Source organism: Somniosus microcephalus, chromosome 7 (genome assembly GCF_052327205.1).
Source record: "Somniosus microcephalus isolate GS21.2 chromosome 7, FLI_Smic_1.0, whole genome shotgun sequence".
Lineage (NCBI taxonomy): Eukaryota > Metazoa > Chordata > Chondrichthyes > Squaliformes > Somniosidae > Somniosus > Somniosus microcephalus.
In genome coordinates, this window is record NC_140993.1 from 224535298 (window position 1) to 224554723 (window position 19426).

Here is a 19426-nt window from a genome sequence, read left to right on the forward strand (position 1 = left end):
GTAGAGCTTAGAACCATAGAACTATACACGTTCGCAGCACAGACTGAGGCCACTGTGTCTGAGCAGATTCTTTGCTGGAGCAATCAACAACTAATCCAACTGCTTCACTCTCTCCATAGCCTTGTATCATTCTCTGCTTTGAATATCCAATTTTCCTTTAGATGGAGCAATGGTCTCTGCTTCAACTGCTCCAGCGGGTCACATGCTAAGCATCAGGTACACTACTAAAATACTTAATGAGTGGACCTGTTATTATCACATGAGGTTCGCTCCTTTGGACGTAAGCACATGTAATGTATTAGAAACAGTGGCCCCGGCAGCCCTTTGCCCAGTCAACCTCAATAATAAACTATTGCTATTTCAGTGAGAAAATAATGTATTTTTCACAAATGATCTGAAAGGTAAATATAATCACATGATTTAAGCTTTTAAGGTATACGGTGCTGTTTTGGTTGGTTTACCCACCATTTTACCAAGTAGGAGTAGGTACTCTGCAATACAACATTTTGAATAGAGCAGACTCAACCTTTAGTGTTCCACTGTGAGACCTCCATTTCATATTTTGACAGTCCTTGCGGCCTTTTAGAATTAGCTTTTTTTAAAATTAGAGTTAACATTTATGGTTATTTTACGCTATGGACTTGTACTATCAGTTTCAGCTTGGCTCAACTGGTAGACCCGCTTGGCTCTGAGTCAGGAGCTCACGGAATCGGGCCACATTCCAGAAACAGAACACATAATTTAGTCTACCACTTCAGTGCAGTGCTGAGGGAGTGCCACATTGTTGGTGAAGCAGTCTTTCAGATGAAATGTCAAACCAAGGCCCTGCTGCTAGTTAAGATGGATACAAAAGTTCCCATTGCACAATTTGAAAAAGAGAACGAGGTTTCCTCGTGAGCTGGTCAACATTTGTCCTTCAATCGACAACACCAAAAACAAAGTAGCTGGCCAGTTATCTCATTATTAACTCATTTGCTGTTTGTGTGACATTGCTGGGTTCAAATCGGCTGCAGCTTTTGTCCACGAAACGACAGTGCCTGCACTTCAAATAGTGATTAATTGGATATGAAGTGCTATGGGATGTCCTAGGACATGTTAAGTTGCTATATAAATGCAAGTTTTTCCTTTTTTACTGACTGTAAACTGAATTGAGATCCCCAAACCCCATTTCTTTAAGATCCTTAGCAGCCATCAAAGTACAGAGACTTTCGTTACATCTCCCAGGATTGAAATTGAAACCTCACCCTAGTGACAGTATTTTGACAGTCCCTGCCATCCAATCTATGAACTATCTATATATAAACTTTTTAAAGTGTAGCTCTTAGCATGTTACATATTGTGTGTGTGTGGGAGGACATTTCTGTGAAATAATATTCCACATTTCATAATATTTTGAAAATAAGGTCATATTTTTGACTCAGTTATAAGTTTGGTTTGCAAGAAAAATTCTTTTAATTTATCCCCATTGGAATAAAGCCATCTTAGCTACCCCTTGTATACATACATGCATACATATGCATATACACATACTTGGAGCATATATTCTTGTACTCAGCTGCAAACAAGGTCCATATAAAGCTGTCTATTCATTTTGTGGATATGGGTATCGCTAGCAAGGTCAGCATTTATTGCCCATCCCTAGTTGCTTTTCTGAAGGAGTGGGTGAGCCTTCTGCTTGAACTGCTGCAGTCTGTGTGGTGAAATGCTGTTAGGTAGGGCATTCCAGGATTTTAACCCAGCAACAATGAAGGAACAACAATATATGTCCAAGTCTGGATGACGTGTGACTTGGAGGGGAATTTGGAGTTGATGGTGTTTCCATGCTCCTGCTGTCTTGTCCTTCTATCTGATGAAAGTTGTGGGTTGAGGAGGTGCTGTCGAACATGCTTTGGCAAGTTCCTGCAGTGCATCTTGTAGATAGCACTCACTGCAGCCACAGTGCACCAGTGGTTGAGGGAGTGGATATTTAAGGTGGTGGATGGACTGCCAATCAAGAGGACTACTGCTAACAATATCCCAAACCAGTTTAATATTCCTTTGGAATTGCCGTGAAATGTTAATTCGTTAATCTAGGAACACTTAAAATTTATTTTAGTTGATCACTTAAATAAGCAGAAACTTAATTATAACAACAGAAAATGCTGGAAAAACTCAGCAGGCCAGGCAACATCCGTGGAGAGAAATTAGAGTCGACGTTTCGGATGAACCCTTTTTCAAAACTTAATTATACTAAGCCACCATGGGTTGCATCCACGCTTCTGGCAAGGGCTTGTCCCAGTCAGCGCTACCTTACAGATGCAGTGTGCCCACATGGCTCAAACTCACAACTTGATGATGTAAAAGAGCAGATTTACAAGCTGGCAAAGAAGGGCCTGACCCCTCCATAGATTGGTGTGATCCTAAAGGATTCCCATGGTGTTGTCCAGATGCGTTTTGTTACTGGGAACAAGGTCCTGAGGATCCTGAAGCCCAAGGGGCTGCCTCTGAACCTTCCACAGGATTTGTGCCGCTGTGGCTGTCTGCAAACATTTGGAGAGAAACAGAAAAGATAAAGATGCCAAGTTCTGTTTGATTCTTATTGAGAGCAGAGTCCACAGGCTGGCCCGTTATTACAAGTCCATGAGGGCACTTCCAACCAGTATGAATCTTCCACATCTTCAGCATTTGTAGCCCAAGAAAATTCTTCATTGGTTTATTAAAATTGAAAAGAAAATGCTTACATCTTGTTAAAAAATATATAAGAGTAACAAACAGGTGAGAATGATTTTGAGGCTGCAATCTAATCTTGGGGTTCAGCGACATTCAGAAACCATTTGAGATTCACCCTGTCAGTTGGCGATTTTGTCGGAATCTTGCCAATAAGGTTACATCAGGCTTCTAATTTACTTTTTGCTTTTGATTATTTTAAAGTGGGAGAGCTGTCCGTATTCTTCATTTATTTCTTCTATCTTCCCCCTTTTGGATATCGCAATACCGAAGGTTCTTTGTTTGAACCAACTGTGTACAGGGCCTTTTAGTGTTTACTCTTTATATCTGCCACATCAAATCAATTACAAATATGTGGTAGTGTAAAAATCACTGATGCAATCGGCGTGATCATTTTGGTCTGCTCTGCTAGTGTTCAAGAAAGCTAAGTCAATTGGGATGTCAGATATTGTTTGTTGAGGGAATTGAACTGATGATTGTCACTGCAGGTACACCGATGCACTGCCTCCTTCATTGCTCCAGTCACACGTGAGGGAATAGGCTGGGAAGGAACAACACCATAAATCTCACAGACTATTTCGCAGCACAGTGATGTACACCAGCCCTATAGAAATGCTGCTAAACAAATAGTTATTCCCATTTAAACCGTGGCAAAAATTTGAGATATGTAGCTTATAAGTATATCTGTTGTATGTACCATAAATAAATATTCAATTTGTTACGTGATTGCTTAAAATAGCAGTAACTTGAATGGTAACTGGGGTTACTTATAGAGCAAATTAATTAAATTTTTTGAACAAGAACAGCAATTTTATACGCCATTAGTTGTCCAAGTTCAGGTCAGTAAACAGAGAAAGTGTTCGCGATTAAACTCAATTCATTAATTCTAATGCTAAATATTGCAAGCTTGCCAAAAATTGTGATCTGCAAGTGTTATATCATTGGAAGCAAGCTGCAGAGGTAATTCAGCTTGAAGAGGAGGTGATGCAGTGGTAAATCCTACAGTCATGATACAATTCGGTATTCAACAACCATTAGGTAAAATTGTCATTTTGCTCAAGTATTTATCTGCTAACCTAAACTGCTAATTATTTCATCATGGAGCTGATGAATATATTAGTTGTGGTGTCTCGTAGAAGTTTACCTTATATATAAATTATCAATGACAATCGACCTTCAATCCTTTAGAGTACTTAGGTTTCCTTCCCCTTTAATTATTGCTTCAATATTATAATCTAGAATTTACAATAGCAACATATAAAAAGACAGTATGTATATGGTTTCTAGAAATGTGCAGCTTTTTATGCTTCAGAAGAATTAGCAGTATTTTTTTAAAATTAAAATCAATCCAAACTTGGCTTGGATTTTTACTATAAACCTATTTTTTTTATCTTTAAAGATCCTGAATTTGCACACCTCGGTGCCCTGAAACCATTGCCAGGTTAGTACATATGCAAACACATTAGATAATCATTTACACAAACAAGACTCTTTTCGATCAGCCTGATTATGCCATGTGATTCCCCGTTTGATTTTTTTTTTCTCCAACTCAGCGTGTGAGTTTGAAATGGGAGGACCTGAGGGAATCATTGAATCAAAGCAAATCGTGCAGGAAGGCAAGGCCAATCCCATGGAGGCAGTTGATTGTAAATGGTACATTCGTGCGCCACCAAAATCCAAGGTCAGTGTTGTCCCCTAGCAGGTAAAATTATTTAGTAGTATTGGAAGAAGTTGTTTACAAATACTTTTTTGTTGTATTGGTGTATTTTTTTCTGACTGTGGTATCTCTGCCCCATGATTCTACTTGTCAATTTTCGGTCCGTGTCATCAACTGAAAAATCAACCAGTCAGTGATTTTTGATTGTGGAGCTTGAATGATAGAACAATATCTCCCCCAAAAATTAGAATTGATTACTCTTGGGATAAACTTTGAAAGCTCCTGCCAAAACACTTTACTGGGCAATATATCTTGAGGCCAAATATTGATGATGTTACACACATCCCTTGGTGTTTTTTTTACATGTTCTAACTTGTGGTTAACATTTTCACATACACCATCGAAGAACAAGATTTCTGAGCCCACAGTAGCTTCAGAAATTCAGACAATACGTGCATCTACACATTGATAAATGGTCGTAGAAATCATGGGCAAAAGGAGATTGCAGTTATTGCAAGAAGGAAATTAAGTATTGGTGGTGCAAATTTAAAATAGGTGGGCTCACCACAGTTTTCTAATCTGGTAAAATACATTTTTCACATACTTTGGTATTTATGTATTTCATACATAGTGTAAACCTGCAGTTTCTAACTCAAAATTTTAATGCAAATTATTGATAAATTGCGAGTATTTTATATTCTGTGTTACTTGAAATCATTAAGACACCAAATGCTTGTCATTTTCTGACAAAATGAAACATAATCTTCAGGAATTTCCTCGCTCCTGCTCCTCACTGTAAATTCACTGGAAAACACGTTTAATCGCGTAAACAGTGTCCCCGCCACACTTTCGGCAAGGTTGTAGCAGCGGAATGGGAGCAGCTCCGAGGAACTTCCCGGCAAATGATTTCTGTGATTCTATTAACCATCCACTTTGGCATTTAGACCTACAAAGCTGAACCTCAGTGGTGAACCAGCACCCAAGGTGTTTTATCACCAACTTTCCAATGAGGTGGTCACAATTTTGTATGCTACAACTAGAGTACAGTTAATCATTTCTGTCAGTTCCGTGAGGGCTATGTAGAGTGCTTTGTAAAAGTTACAAATTGTGCTTGAGGGGGAGGTGAAAACTCGCAATGCCTATAGGAAATAAAAACAGAACATTCTGAAAACACTTAGCAGTTCAGGCAGCATCTGTGGAGAGTGAAACAGAGTTAACATTTCAGGTCAGTGACCTTTCATCAAAACTCAATATGAACTTGAGCATCTATATGAACTTGGTGCAGTGTTGGCTGCAGGAATGGAAGGGTCTGAAGATCAGATTCACTGTGGTTTCCTTGTTGAAGATGGCCACACTGATGTGAAAGGCTTTTGTGGGTGGTAGCTTTGAAAGTGCAAATATTTTTGGAAGGAAACTGTAATGTTATCTTAATAACGTAATTAAGAGACTCACAAGCAGTTGTAGAGGAGTGCCATTTATTCAGTCCTGACTCTGTGTCTGTAGTACAGCATCTGAAGCATGGCCAAGATGGCGTTGGATCCCGCTCCCGGATATGACATCAGCCGTCAGCCAGCTGTCAATCAAACCCTGCTGTCTTTACGACAGCTACGGTTATCCATACATCTTCCCCCTTCAATGAAGACATAACACAATAACGACATAACATAACATAACACATAGAACACTTGTTAACATCATATGGAACCAGTCAGTGTACTACACCGTTGAACTAATTGCAGGTAGGTATAAACCTTACCCACACCCAGGAGTCCATTAACTGTTTACAGTCTTATCAATCCCTGTCTACAGGTCAAGTTTAACTACAGGCTTTCTGGTGCGCTGTGACCTGCGTGGCTGAACGGGTGTTTGCTGAACCGCCCCAGTTGTATCCCTTAAGTTCATGTCTGTACCACACAGGTCCCTTGTCACATTATCACTGTTGTGTCCTTCGTCACTTTGTGGCATTTCCCTCATCTCGTCTCTTTGTGGCATTTCCCTCATCTCGTCACCCTCTCTGTCCTCCTGAGGCTGAAAGGTCTCTGTGGTTTTCAGTAGGTGCCTCCTGTTTCTGCGAAACACATTGCCATTCTCTATCATGACACTGTATGACCTGGGGGCGACCTGTTGTAGAATGGTGGCTCTTGTAGGCCATGACTCAGGCCCTTCAATGCGAACTATATCCTTCTCCTGCAGAGGCACTAGTGTAGTGGCTGTGCGGTCATGAAGTGCTTTTTGTTTCTGTTGTAGTTTCTGAGCCTTGTCTGCACACACCTCATCTCTGTGGTCAGGTGTGACATAACTGGGAAGACGTGTACGGATTTTCCGACCCAGTAAGAGCTCAGCTGGAGACTTGCCACTTGCTAGCGGGCCTACCCTGTACGACATCAGGGCCAGATATGGGTCAGTGTTGCTGTGTGCTGCTTTCTTTAATAGTCTTTTCACAATCTGTACCCCCTTCTCTGCTTTTCCATTAGCCTGAGGATAGAGCAGACTGGAGGTTACATGATTAAACTCATACTCTGTAGCAAATGACTGAAACTCATGACTGGCATAGGGAGTGCCATTATCAGAGACCAGGGTTAGAGGGATGCCCTGCCTGGCAAAGATTGACTTCAGGTGAGTTATCACAGCTCCTGATGTGGTAGTGGACAAGAGAGCCATCTCTGGATAATTGGAAAATTAATCAATAACTAACAAATAGTCTTTTCCTTCATAGTGAAATATACCAGTTCCGACCTTTTCCCAAGGTCGTGATGGGAGCTCTGTGGTTATGAGGGGCTCTTTTGTTTGCTTCTTTTGATACTCCTGACATGTAGCACACTCGCTGATCAACTGGTCAATATCAGAGTTCATGTTTGGCCAGTAGAGTGCCTCACGTGCTCTCCTTTTTGACTTTTCTTCACCCAGGTGCCCTTCATGTATCCTGTTGAGCATTTCTCGTCGCATAGAGGTGGGCACTACTATCCTGTCACACTTAAGCAGTAGTCCATTGACCACAGAGAGCTCAGACTGAATGTGATAATATTGTTTACATGACCCTTTCTTCCAGCCCTCTTGAAGATTACTCATTACTTTACTCAGGACTGGGTCCTTTGATGTCTCTGTGACTATCACTGATAGTTGTTCCTGTGTGGCAGGCAATGCTGCTAGACCATATCCACATGAAGAGCCACATCCTCTTCTGATTCACTGTTTTGTGTGGCGTAAGGCGCAGCCCTGGATAGTGTGTCTGCAATGAACATTTGTGTCCCTGGCACATATGTTAGCTCGAAATCGTAACGTTGAAGTCTCATCATTAGGCGTTGTATCCGTGGTGACATGTCACACAGATTCTTCTTTGCGATGCCTAGCAGTGGCTTATGGTCCATTTCTAGGGTAACCTTGGGAAGACCATAGATGTAGGTATGACATTTTTCACACCCAAATGCCAAGCCAAGGCACTCCTTCTCGATTTGCGCGTACCGGCACTCTGTAGCCATCATAGAGCGTGACGCATACGCCACTGGTCGCCATTCTCCTTCATCTTCCTGTAGAAGGACAGCCCCTAATCCATTCTTAGAGGCATCTGTGGACACTTTTGTCCTCTTTTTAGGGCAGAAGAACTTCAGTAGGGGTTCACTTGCTAGAATGTGTAGCAGCCCCTTCCATTCTCTCTCATGTTCATGTCCCCATTGGAACTCAGTCTCTTGGTGCAGCAGTTTTCTCAGATGAACAGTTTTCACTGCTAGATTTGGAATGAATTTTCTTAAGTAGTTAACCATGCCAAGGGCCCGCTGAACCCCTTTCTTGTCCTTTGGTTTCTCCATGTCATGTATAGCCTTTACCTTTGACTTGTCTGGCTGAATCCCCTCTGTAGAGATCTTGTCTCCGAGGAATGTGATTTCATTGACACTGAACTGACATTTGTCTTTATTAAGTTTGAGTCCATACTGCTGTATTCTCTGAAGTGTTTTCTCCAGTCTGGTGTTGTGCTCCCCCTGAGTGGAGCCCCATACTACCAGATCATCCACGTACACCCGCACTCCCTCCAGGCCCTCGATGATTTGCTCCATTGCTCTGTGAAAGATTTCTGGGGCGGAGCTAATACCAAAGGGCAGACACTGGTAGGAGTATCGACCAAACAGGGTGTTAAAAGTGCACAGCTTAGCACTTTCTTCATCAAGTTTCAACTGCCAGAAACCATGCGAGGCGTCCATCTTGGAGAAGACTTTCACTTCTGTCATTTAGCTGACTATTTCCTCTCTCTTTGGAATTTGGTAGTGCTCTCTTTTGATATTGGCGTTAAGGTCCTTGGCATCCATGCAGACACGCAATTTATCAGTTTTCTTTGAATTGACGCAGTCCATGGAATTTACCCAGTCAGTCGGTTCTTCAATCTTCTTTATGACAGCTAGTCCCTCCATGCGGTCTAGCTCTTTCCTCAGTTTTTCACGGAGAGCCACTGGAACTCTCCTGGGTGCGTGAATCACAGATTGTGCATCCACTCTCAGTTTGATGGAGTATGTAAAGGGCAGTGCTCCGAAACCCTGAAAGACATCTGCATATTTGTGTGCTATAGTCTCATGAGTCAGATTTGTACTATCTTGGGGGGCACTCTGCACACAGTTCTGTTCATTGATAGTATAGACTCGTTTTACCAAGCCCAAATCCATACAGGCCTTATCCCCCAACAGTGACTCATGTCCTTCAGGCACTATAACAAAGGTCAAAGGGTGAATGTGATTTTTTACCTTAACATTCAGCCTACACGTTCCTTTTGTTTCAATGCTTTGTCCATTGTATGCCTTCAAAGACACTGTCTTGTTCAGTATTTTAGGTCGCACTTTGAGATTCCGTGCATCACTCCAACTTATGAGGTTTGCCTTAGCACCTGTATCTAGCTTAAAGGTAACAATGGTGCCATTTACCAGCAAGGGAGCTATCCAAACTTCAGTCTTTGGTCCTACAGAGTGCACTTCATTAGTACTTTTTCCCTGTTTTGACTCATTTTGCACCATTCCAACAAACAAAGTCTCTGCTCCTGTCTCTTCAGTCTCAATAGCATGCACTGTCTTTTTACCTTCAGTTTTTTCTTCCAAAGAACACATCTTGGCAAAGTGATTCCTGCCTTTACATTTTGCACAGTTCTTCCCATAAGCAGGACACTGTCTGGCTACGTGTTTATTACCGCACCGTCTGCATTCATAATGGCGTCATCATCTTGAACTCCATGGGCCCTCTTGTGTCCCTTTTGTGTACCACATCCACCGGCAGGTTTTTCAGCCCCAGGGCGCTCCCTTCTGCTGTGCTGCTCCCTTCGAAAGTTTTCGTGTGCATGGCTGAGAGTTCACTAGCATGACATATTTTCACTGCTGCATCCAAATTTAGGTCATTGTCTCTAAGCATTCTCTCCCTCACCTTCTTGTCGAGTATTCCAAAAATGACTTGATCGCGCATCATCGATTCCTTCAGGTCCCTAAGGTTGCATGTTTGTGCTTTTATTTTCAAGTCCGTCAAAAAAAATCAAAGGATTCTCCTTGCTTTTGCACGCGGGAGCGAAACACAAATCTCTCATACGTTTCATTCTTTTTTGGAGTGCAGTATTCATCGAACCGTTCTATTACCTTGTCCAGATCATTTTTATCATCTTTGGCTGCAAACGTAAATGTGTTAAACAGCTCGATTGTCTGCGAGCCAGCCACTGTTAGCAACAAAGCTACTTTACGTGTTCCAGAGCTAGTCGAAGCGTCAATCGCTGTGAGGTAGAGAAGAAAGCGTTGCTTGAAGACACGCCAATTTTCATCCACATTTCCTTCTAGTTGCAGGCTAGCCAGAGGTCTTATTCCTTCCATTGTTGTAGTATGTCCTTACCGTGAGTTCTATAAATCCTGGTACCATGTAATGTTACCTTAATAACGTAATTACGAGTCTCACAAGCAGTTGTAGAGGAGTGCCATTTATTCAGTCCTGACTCTGTGTCTGTAGTACAGCATCTGAAGCATGGCCAAGATTCTGTTGGATCCCGCCCCCGGATATGACATCAGCCGTCAGCCAGCTGTCAATCAAACCCTGCTGTCTTTACGACAGCTACGGTTATTCGTACAGAAACCAACATTAGTTGGGGCATTGCATATTTAATAATGCTCATTTGTACTGCCTGTGTGTACAGATTTAAAGGTCACTGTATTATCCTCTTTGGTCTAATGAAAACGGATCCCATTTTTCCAGTCTTCCTTTGTATTTGTATTTCCTCATACCAGGACGAATCTTAGTGAATCTGCACTGCCCTCTCTATTGCCTCAATATCTTCCCTACAGTATGCAGCCCAAAACTGTACATATTACTCCAACTTGGTATGGCCGCCATCTTCACGCCCTTAAGTTCAAGGGACACAGAATTGAACGTTTGTGGCACATAAATGGTTTATCCATTCATCGCCAGATCTGGCTAGCTGGACCATAGCAAGCATTATCGGACCCTGCTCTCCTCTGCCAAAACTGCTCATTATTCCAGGATCATCCTGGAATGCCAAGATAACCCTGGCTTCTTTTCTCCATTACCAAACCTCTTCTTAAACCCTTTTCCCCTGCCCCCTCCACCCTCACCTCCAAAACAATTGCGAGGTGTTCATGGAATTTGTCACTAAGATTGAGATCAGCCATTCAGCTGCCTCTGCTGCACCTCTCAATTCCCCAAGGATCCTCCTGAACCGCATCTTTTTCTAGTTTCTCTGATCTCCCCTCATGCCCTCTCCGAGCTCATCTTATCCATGAGACCTACATCCTGCTCTCTCGACCCTATTTCCACTAAACTGCTGACTACTCAACTTCTCTTCCTGGCCCCCACGCTAACTGATAGTGTAAACAGTTCCCTCTCCTCAGGTACTGTCCCCCTTCCTTTCAACTGTGCAGTCATCACTCCCATCCTCAAAAAATACATGCTTGACCCCCTCTGTTTTGCAAGCTACTGCACTATCCCAGCCTCTCTTTCCTCTGCAAATCCTTGAATGTATTGTTGCCTCCCTAATTCATGCCCATCTTTATCGCAACTCCATGTTTGAACTGTGGTGTATGTAACCTGTTCCACCTTAAGAGAACTTAAGCCTGTTCCACCTTAAGAGATGTACTACTTTCTCTGGCTGCTGTATACGTAATACCGGTGGTGACCACACCGGTATATAAGCACTGTGTAGTAATTATCACTGTAACACACAGACTTAACAGTGGCGACGAGTCCGATTCTTACCCTGCGGCAGTTATTCCCATGGCGGCTTCGTCCACAGACAGGACGTCGAAGAGAGGTTTCCACCCTCATCACCCTACTGGAAGACACGTCGAGCGGCAGGCATCGAGAAACCGGAGTGCAGAAGACATCCTGACCTCGAAGCCTCCATCAGCGACTGTCAGCTTCTTCTTTCTACCTCGGTGGTGGGTAAGCCGGGCAGCGACGCGACAGAAAGTCAACCACGTTGGCTGTACAGACGGGGCTGGGAAGACGGAGGAATAAGGGCGGTGAGATCGATCGCGACCGGAGATAAGGGCCGGGCCGCTTTCGAGCGAGAGGCGCAGCGCGGGGACATCGATCGCGACCGGAGATAAGGGCCGCATTCAGGCTAAAAGGCGCAGCGTCTGGGGAAACTGAAGGCGCAAGAGCCGCGGTGAAGCAGAGACAGCGTCGGGGGATGGTTGAAGACCGCCAAGCGCGGGAAAACCGCAATTTTGTGGGCGGAGAACGACGACAAGAGCGGGAAGCCGCCATCTTGGATAACATTAAAATACAATAAATTGCAACGATGCCTAAACATGGGAACATTAATACCTTTGATAGTGACATCGAAGATTGGGCCATGTATGTAGAACGCATACAAAATTATTGTAAGGCAAATAAAATTCCTGATGCAGATAAAGCACTAACATTATTAAATTTAATGGGTGCGAAGACATACGGGCAATTGAAACACCTTGTATCACCAGATGAACCGACGGATAAGACGTTCGAGGAGATTGTTACTGTCCTGAAAAATCATCTAAACCCAACGCCGCTGATGCTAGCGGAACGATTTAAATTTTACGACAGAAGGCAGCTGCAGAATTAAAGCAATGCTGAATATTTGATGGAATTACGTAAGCTAGCAAAATATTGTCAGTTTGGAACGGGACTGACAGAGGCACTACGAGATAAATTTGTGTGTGGTTTATTTAAACAGGATACACAAAAGCGACTGCTCGAGGAGAATGAGCTGATGCTTGAGAAGGCGGTCACTATGGCAGCAGCAAACGAAGCCACAGCGAGAGGCACGGCAGTAATGCAGCTACGGTCACCGGAACTCGGTACAAACAAATTGGGTTTGAGTTCTGTCAAATGTTATCGTTGTGGAAAGACAATGCATGATCAGAACCAGTGTTGGTTTAAAAACCAAGAATGCAGAACGTGTGGCAGACTTGGCCAAATAGCTAAAGTATGCCGGTCAGGAAAGAAGACCAGCAACAAAAAGTCACCGCAAGGAAAATACGCAAAGGTACACAAGGTGACAAAGAACAGTTTGACCAAACAGAAGTCAGATTCAGACGCTAGCAGTAATGAATTGGATAGCTTAAGAGTACACAACGTTGGTAAGGATGCAGATCTCCAGACAATTTGGGTCACTCTTCAGATAGCAGGAGTCCAAGTAAAAATGGAATTGGACACTGGATCGGCATTGACGGTCATGAATAAGAAAGATTACAGAAGGTTATTCCAACATATTCCCCTACAGGATACGGAGATTATATTGAAAACATACACGGGGCAAAGAGTGTACCCCATGGGAAAAATAGAGGTAGAAGTGGTCCACAAGGGCGAAGAAAGCCAAGTAATGGACTTATATGTGCTACCTGAAGGAGGTCCACCACTACTAGGACGGGAGTGGATTAGGAAAATGAATATGGACTGGCGCTCCTTGAAGGCACTAACAGTAGATTCCGGGGAAACAGATGTCAAACCTAAACGATTGTCCAGAATATTGGATGATGCTAAAGCGGTGTTCCAGCAGGGACTGGGAACACTGAGAGGAATTACGGCAAACATCAAGATTGATGAACATGCACAACCAAAATTTTTTAAAGCCAGACCGGTACCCTATGCAATACGACCTACTGTTGAAGCGGAACTGGAAGCACTAGAACGTTCAGGTGTACTGTCTAAGGTAGATTGGAGTGAGTGGGCTACGCCCATTGTTCCCGTTATGAAACGTCCTGCGAGCAACAAGCCAGGAGATCCAGGGAAGGTTCGCATCTGTGGAGATTTCAAAATCACCGTTAATCCGGTGCTTCACACGGTGCAGTATCCGCTTCCACGGATTGAGGATATTTTCACTTCATTGTCTGGCGGGAAACACTTCACCAAGATAGACCTGGCGCAGGCGTACTTGCAGATGGAGGTTGAGGAAGAGTCACGCCAATACCTCACGATCAACACGCATCGAGGGTTGTACCGGTACAATAGGCTGGTTTTTGGAGGGGCATTGGCTCCAGCAATTTGGCAGAGGGCCATGGAGCAGGTATTACAGGGAATTCCAGGCACACAATGTTACCTGGACAATATTCTGATCACAGGTGATGGTGATGAACAACATCTCGCAAACTTGGAACTGGTGCTCAACAGACTGAAAGAGTATGGACTTAGAGTAAATCGGCAGAAATGTGAGTTCTTCCAGAAGCGGATCTCGTACTGTGGCCATGTCATTGACCGGGAGGGGCTTCATAAGTCTCCTGACAAGATTGAGGCAGTTGTAAAGGCTCCCGCTCTGGAGAATGCCTCTCAGTTAAGGTCATTTCTAGGATTAATTAACTATTACCAAAAATTTCTGCCAAATCTATCCATGGTACTGCACCCGTTAAACGCTCTTTTACAGAAAGGGGTACCATGGGAATGGGGCGAAAACTGTAAGAAGGCATTTCGCAAAAGCAAAGAATTGATCACCTCAGAGGAAGTGTTGGCTCACTTCAACCCGACACTGCCTATTCGGTTGGCTTGTGATGCTTCTCCATATGGTATTGGGGTAGTACTCTCACACAAGTTGCCAAATGGCACGGAAAGGCCAGTCGCGTTTGCATCCAGATCATTGACCTCCGCTGAGCGCAACTATGCGCAGATTGATAGGGAGGCTCTTAGCCTTGTATGGGGAATGAAAAAGTTTAATCATTACCTGCAGGGCCAAAAATTCACACTTCTGACAGACCATCAACCGTTGGTATCCATTTTTAACCCTAAGAAGGGTGTTTCAGTGATGACAGCGCAGCGTCTCCAGAGATGGTCTCTTTTCCTAGGGGCACATCAATATCAAATAGAATTCAAAGGTACGAAACAGCATGGCAATGCTGATGGGCTGTCGCGCCTGCCACTACCTGAAGAAGAAGACACGACGAAAGTTGACCCTGTTGAGTTATTTCATTCGACCATCATCGAGTGTTTACCAGTCACCAATGCAAGTATTGAAAGAGAAACCAGGAACGACCCGACACTGTCCAGAGTCTACGAGGTGACAGTGAAAGGATGGCCAACACGGGGTGATCCTCTGTTACCGGCATTTTTGGCAAGGCGAGACCAGCTGTCCGTCTGCCATGGTACCTTGATGTATGGGACAAGAGTGATTATTCCTCCCAAGTTAAGGGAAAGAGTTTTAAACGAACTGCATGAAGGTCATCTGGGGGGAGTTAAAATGAAAAGTCTTGCTAGGGCTTATGTATGGTGGCCGGGTATTGACCAACAGATTGAGGAGTTAACGAAAAGCTGCGCTGGGTGCCAAAAAGTGCAAAATGCACCTCCGATAGCACCGCTACACCCATGGGAATGGCCTTCAGCCCCATGGCAATGCGTACACATTGACTTTGCTGGTCCATTCATGGACTCCATGTTCCTAATCGCGGTGGACGCACATTCCAAATGGCCAGAAGTCATCAAGATGAATACCACTACTTCAGAAAAGACAATTGCGGTGTTCAGAACAATATTCGCAAGGAACCGATTGCCAGAACAGATCTGTTCGGACAACGGACCACAGTTTGTATCGGAAGAATTCCGACAATTCTTAAAGAAGAATGGAGTAAAACATTATACCTCTGCCCCATATCATCCGGCGACAAACGGGTTGGCTGAAAGATTTGTCCAGACATTCAAAAAGGCAATTAAGGCCATGAACGATGATCAGATTCCGCTGCAACACAATGTCGACAAGTTCCTGATGTCATATTGAAATGCCGATCATGCAGTGACTAACCAAAGTCCTGCCATGATGTTTTATAACAGGAGGTTGCGGTCCAAGTTGGACTTGTTAAAACCAAATGTGCGGAGGGAAGTGGAAAACAAACAGTTTCGGCATATTAACAACAAGACCACTCGAACTTTCGACGTAGGACAACCAGTGTTGGCAAGGGGCTATGGAAACGAAAAATGGCAGTCCGGAACAATTCGGGCCAGACAAGGACCTCTGATGTACACAGTAGATATTGGTCATAATGTGATAAGGCGTCATGCGGATCAACTGGTAGAGTCGAGAGCAAGGGTCGAACCCATGGTTGTGACAGAGACAACTGTGGAAGACGTTAATGAACCTGAAGCATCTACCTCGGCAGGGAATGTACTTGATGATGATGACACCCAATACATTGGAAACCAAATAGAGGAGGCACCTCAACAACAAGAATCAGAGACTATTGAGAGGTGTTATCCAAGCCGCATCAGAAAGCCTCCTGAGAGACTGAACCTTTGACCTGTTATACCTGAAGTTATATGTGTATATATGTTATTATATTATGTTAAATGGGGATATGACTGTTAAGCTAAAAAGGGAGGATTGTGGTGTATGTAACCTGTTCCACCTTAAGAGAACTTAAGCCTGTTCCACCTTAAGAGATGTACTACTTTCTCTGGCTGCTGTATACGTAATACCGGTGGTGACCACACCGGTATATAAGCACTGTGTAGTAATATTGTATTCAGTATAGTCCCTACCTCCAACCAGTAAAGACCTGTTGAATTTACTCTTGTAGTCTGTGTAGTAATTATCACTATAACACACAGACTTAACATGAACCTCAGTATTTATGATCTTACCCACTTGAGCTGGTGTGTTTAATGTCTTGGCTCACTGGGTAGCATGCAGGCTTCTGAGTCATAAGGGTCTAACACCTCCCCTTGACATTCAATGGCATTACCATCATCAAATTCCCCACCATCAATATCCTAGGGGTCACCATTGACCAGAAACTTAACTGGACCAGTCTTAAAAATACTGTGACTACAAGAACAGGTCAGAGGCTGGGTCTTCTGTGGCGAGTGTCTCACCTCCTGACTCCCCAAATTCTCTCCACCACCTACAAGGCACAAGTTAGGAGTGTGATGGAATACTCTCCACTTGCCTGGATGAGTGCAGCTCCAACAGCACTCAAGAAGCTCGACACCATCCAGGACAAAGCAGCCCACTTTAAAAATTCACTCCCTCCACCACCGGCGTACCGTGGCTGCAGTGTGTCCATCTACAAGATGTACTGTAGCAACTCGCCAAGGCTTCTTCGACAGCACCTCCCAAACACACAACCTCTACCACCTAGAAAGACAATGGCAGCAGACGCATGGGAACACCACCACCTGCAAATTCCTCTTAAAGCCACACACCATCCTGACTTGGAAATATATCGCTGTTCCTTCATCCTCGCTGGGTCAATATCCTGGAATTCCCTCACTAACAGCACTGTGGGTGTACCTTCACCACACGGACTGCAGCGGTTCAAGAAGGCGGCTCACCACCACCTTCTCAAGAGCAACTAGGGATGGGCAATAAATGCTGGCCTTGCCAGCGATGCGCAGATCCCACAATTGAATAAATTTAAAAAAATTAAAAAACCTCCCTGAATGTGTGATCTCTCCCCAATTCAGCACTTTCCCCAGACTCACCTGTAACCCATAGCTATTCCATTGCTGTCCACTGTGTTGAACTGAACTGTAATGTCCTCTAACCGCTAGATTTCTACTCAGCCAGCTTTGATGTTCTATCAGCGCTCAACAAAGTTTGGCCAATCATCCTGACTCATTAATCTCCCCAGCATCCACAGCTTTAACCCTTCGCTGTTGCATTCTGGCCAGCTTTGACCTGCATCCATGCTGGGCAAACTGCTGCACTGGTCTAAGAAGGCAGAAAGCAATGGGAAAATTCAGAAATCACAGCAGAATAGCCTGCATAACAGAATAAGTTTGAGTTAACAAATTGTTATTTATTTAATTGAGCTCCATTATAAAAGTCACCCCAAATGTTAGAACATCTTGATTTATTTTGCTCATATTTTTAATTTTTTACTCAATTTTTTTTGCTTCCTCCACTCATCCTGAGGAAGGTGACTTTTGCTGGCATATGGTTCCACAGGTTCTGATAGCCCTCCCATTATCGTGCCCAAGTGCCCAATCTCCATATGTGAGCCTAAACAGTTAAATTTGGCAAGCTGTTTGGCTGAGAAAGGGGCCTCACAGTTGACTCCGATTCTGTCACTATTCTGCATTCACGCACGCAAGTACCTTTCAGCTGGGGTCATTAAATAGGTATAGACCAGAGACAAGAACCCTAGCTGATTTGTCTCCTCCCTAGCTGAGGTAAGCTACTGTTAAATCAAGTTTTTTTAATCTTTTCTCCCTTTCCCCTCAAATGCAGCATCCCGACTAATAGGGCATGTGAATGAGCATCTCCCAGACATCTTCCACTGGTGCTCTGTGATAGACTTTTGCAAGATATGTGACTGTGGATCCTCATAACTGTCCTTTCTATCCTCTCCCCCCATTCTATGGAGATGCATCTGTGCTATACTTGGGACCTTCCCCCAACAGCACGGCTGAGATCAGGAACTCATCATATGGAGAAGTGCGAGTATGAACCTGCAGTTATAGCCTAATTTAACAATTACCTTGCAGCTTATTAATCATTCAGTATGAAAGTCATTATGGAGTGGTCTGATAGTTACTATCAACACAGAAATAAATACAGAATAGAATAAAACCATCACAGGAAATTAAATAATATTCCACATAATAGTTAGAATATACCGTTAGGGAATCAGTCATTCTGTTGCATGCCTGAGCAGTTAACAGGCACAGGTTGTCATTTAAAAAGAAAGTTAGAAAATAATAATGTTAACATTTATAATTCTATGAGTAAGAAAAAAAATCATTATTTTTCATCAGATAATTAGTCTAATTCAAAAATCTCTTCTTACTTCAACCAAAGAATACACAGCAAAGCACATAGCATAAGAATAAAAGGCATTGATCTAATTGATGGTTCAGATGGTTCAGGCCCAGTATCAATCCAGGATATGTGTTACTTTGAATGATATTTCTTTATTAGTTTTAGTGATTTTATTTATTCTTGATTACATTATTCCACTGACATTGACTGCCACACCACTCTGGGAAGGATTGGCATTTGTACAAGAACAACTTGCATTTATATAGCACCTTTAACATAGTAAAACGTCCCAAGATGTTTCACAGGGGTGTTATCAAACATAATTTGACACCGAGCCACATAAGCAGATATTAGCCCAGGTGATCAAAATCTTGGTCAAAGAGGTAGGTTTTAAGGAGCGTTTTAAAGGAGGAAAGAGAGATAGAGTGGCGGAGAGGTTTAGGGGGGAATGCCAGAGCTTAGGGTCTCGGCAGCTGAAGGCACAGCCGCCAATGGTGGAGTGACAAAAATCGGAGGGTTGTAAGGCTGGAGGGGGTTACAGAGATAGGGAGGGGCAAGGCCATGGAAGGATTTGAAAACAAGGATGAGAATTTTAATATCGAGGCATTGCCGGACCGGGAGCCAATGTAGGTCATTGCGCTGGAGGTGCAAACCAGCTGGAAATATGAGGCAGGAGTGCCCTGCCACGTATAAATGTTTTTGAGTCCTTCAGTGAGGCTCGGAAACTGCAGCAACATGAGCTCCTTGAACCTCCAGTGCGGCCCAGCATTTTCGCAGTGCATTTGCAGTGCTGCAGTTCAGCTCCTGATATCCTCCTCCTCCTCCCATGCAGAGCGTGTGATTGTTGCATAGGCATTTGGGAGAGGAAAATA

At 43.5% G+C, this 19426-nt stretch overlaps 1 protein-coding gene and 1 pseudogene across 2 annotated transcripts in view; both read left to right on the forward strand.

Annotated features, from left to right (window-relative positions):
* Positions 1-19426, forward strand: part of neto1l (neuropilin (NRP) and tolloid (TLL)-like 1, like) — a 437965-nt gene that overhangs the window by 258798 nt on the left and 159741 nt on the right. For both annotated transcript variants that reach the window (XM_085993433.1, XM_085993432.1), the window contains exons 5-6: positions 4106-4147; positions 4260-4387. In XM_085993433.1, the coding sequence (XP_085849559.1) occupies positions 4106-4147; positions 4260-4387 (170 nt within the window). The remainder of the gene's footprint in view (positions 1-4105; positions 4148-4259; positions 4388-19426) is intronic.
* LOC147115134 (small ribosomal subunit protein uS15 pseudogene) lies at positions 2154-2699 on the forward strand (annotated as a pseudogene).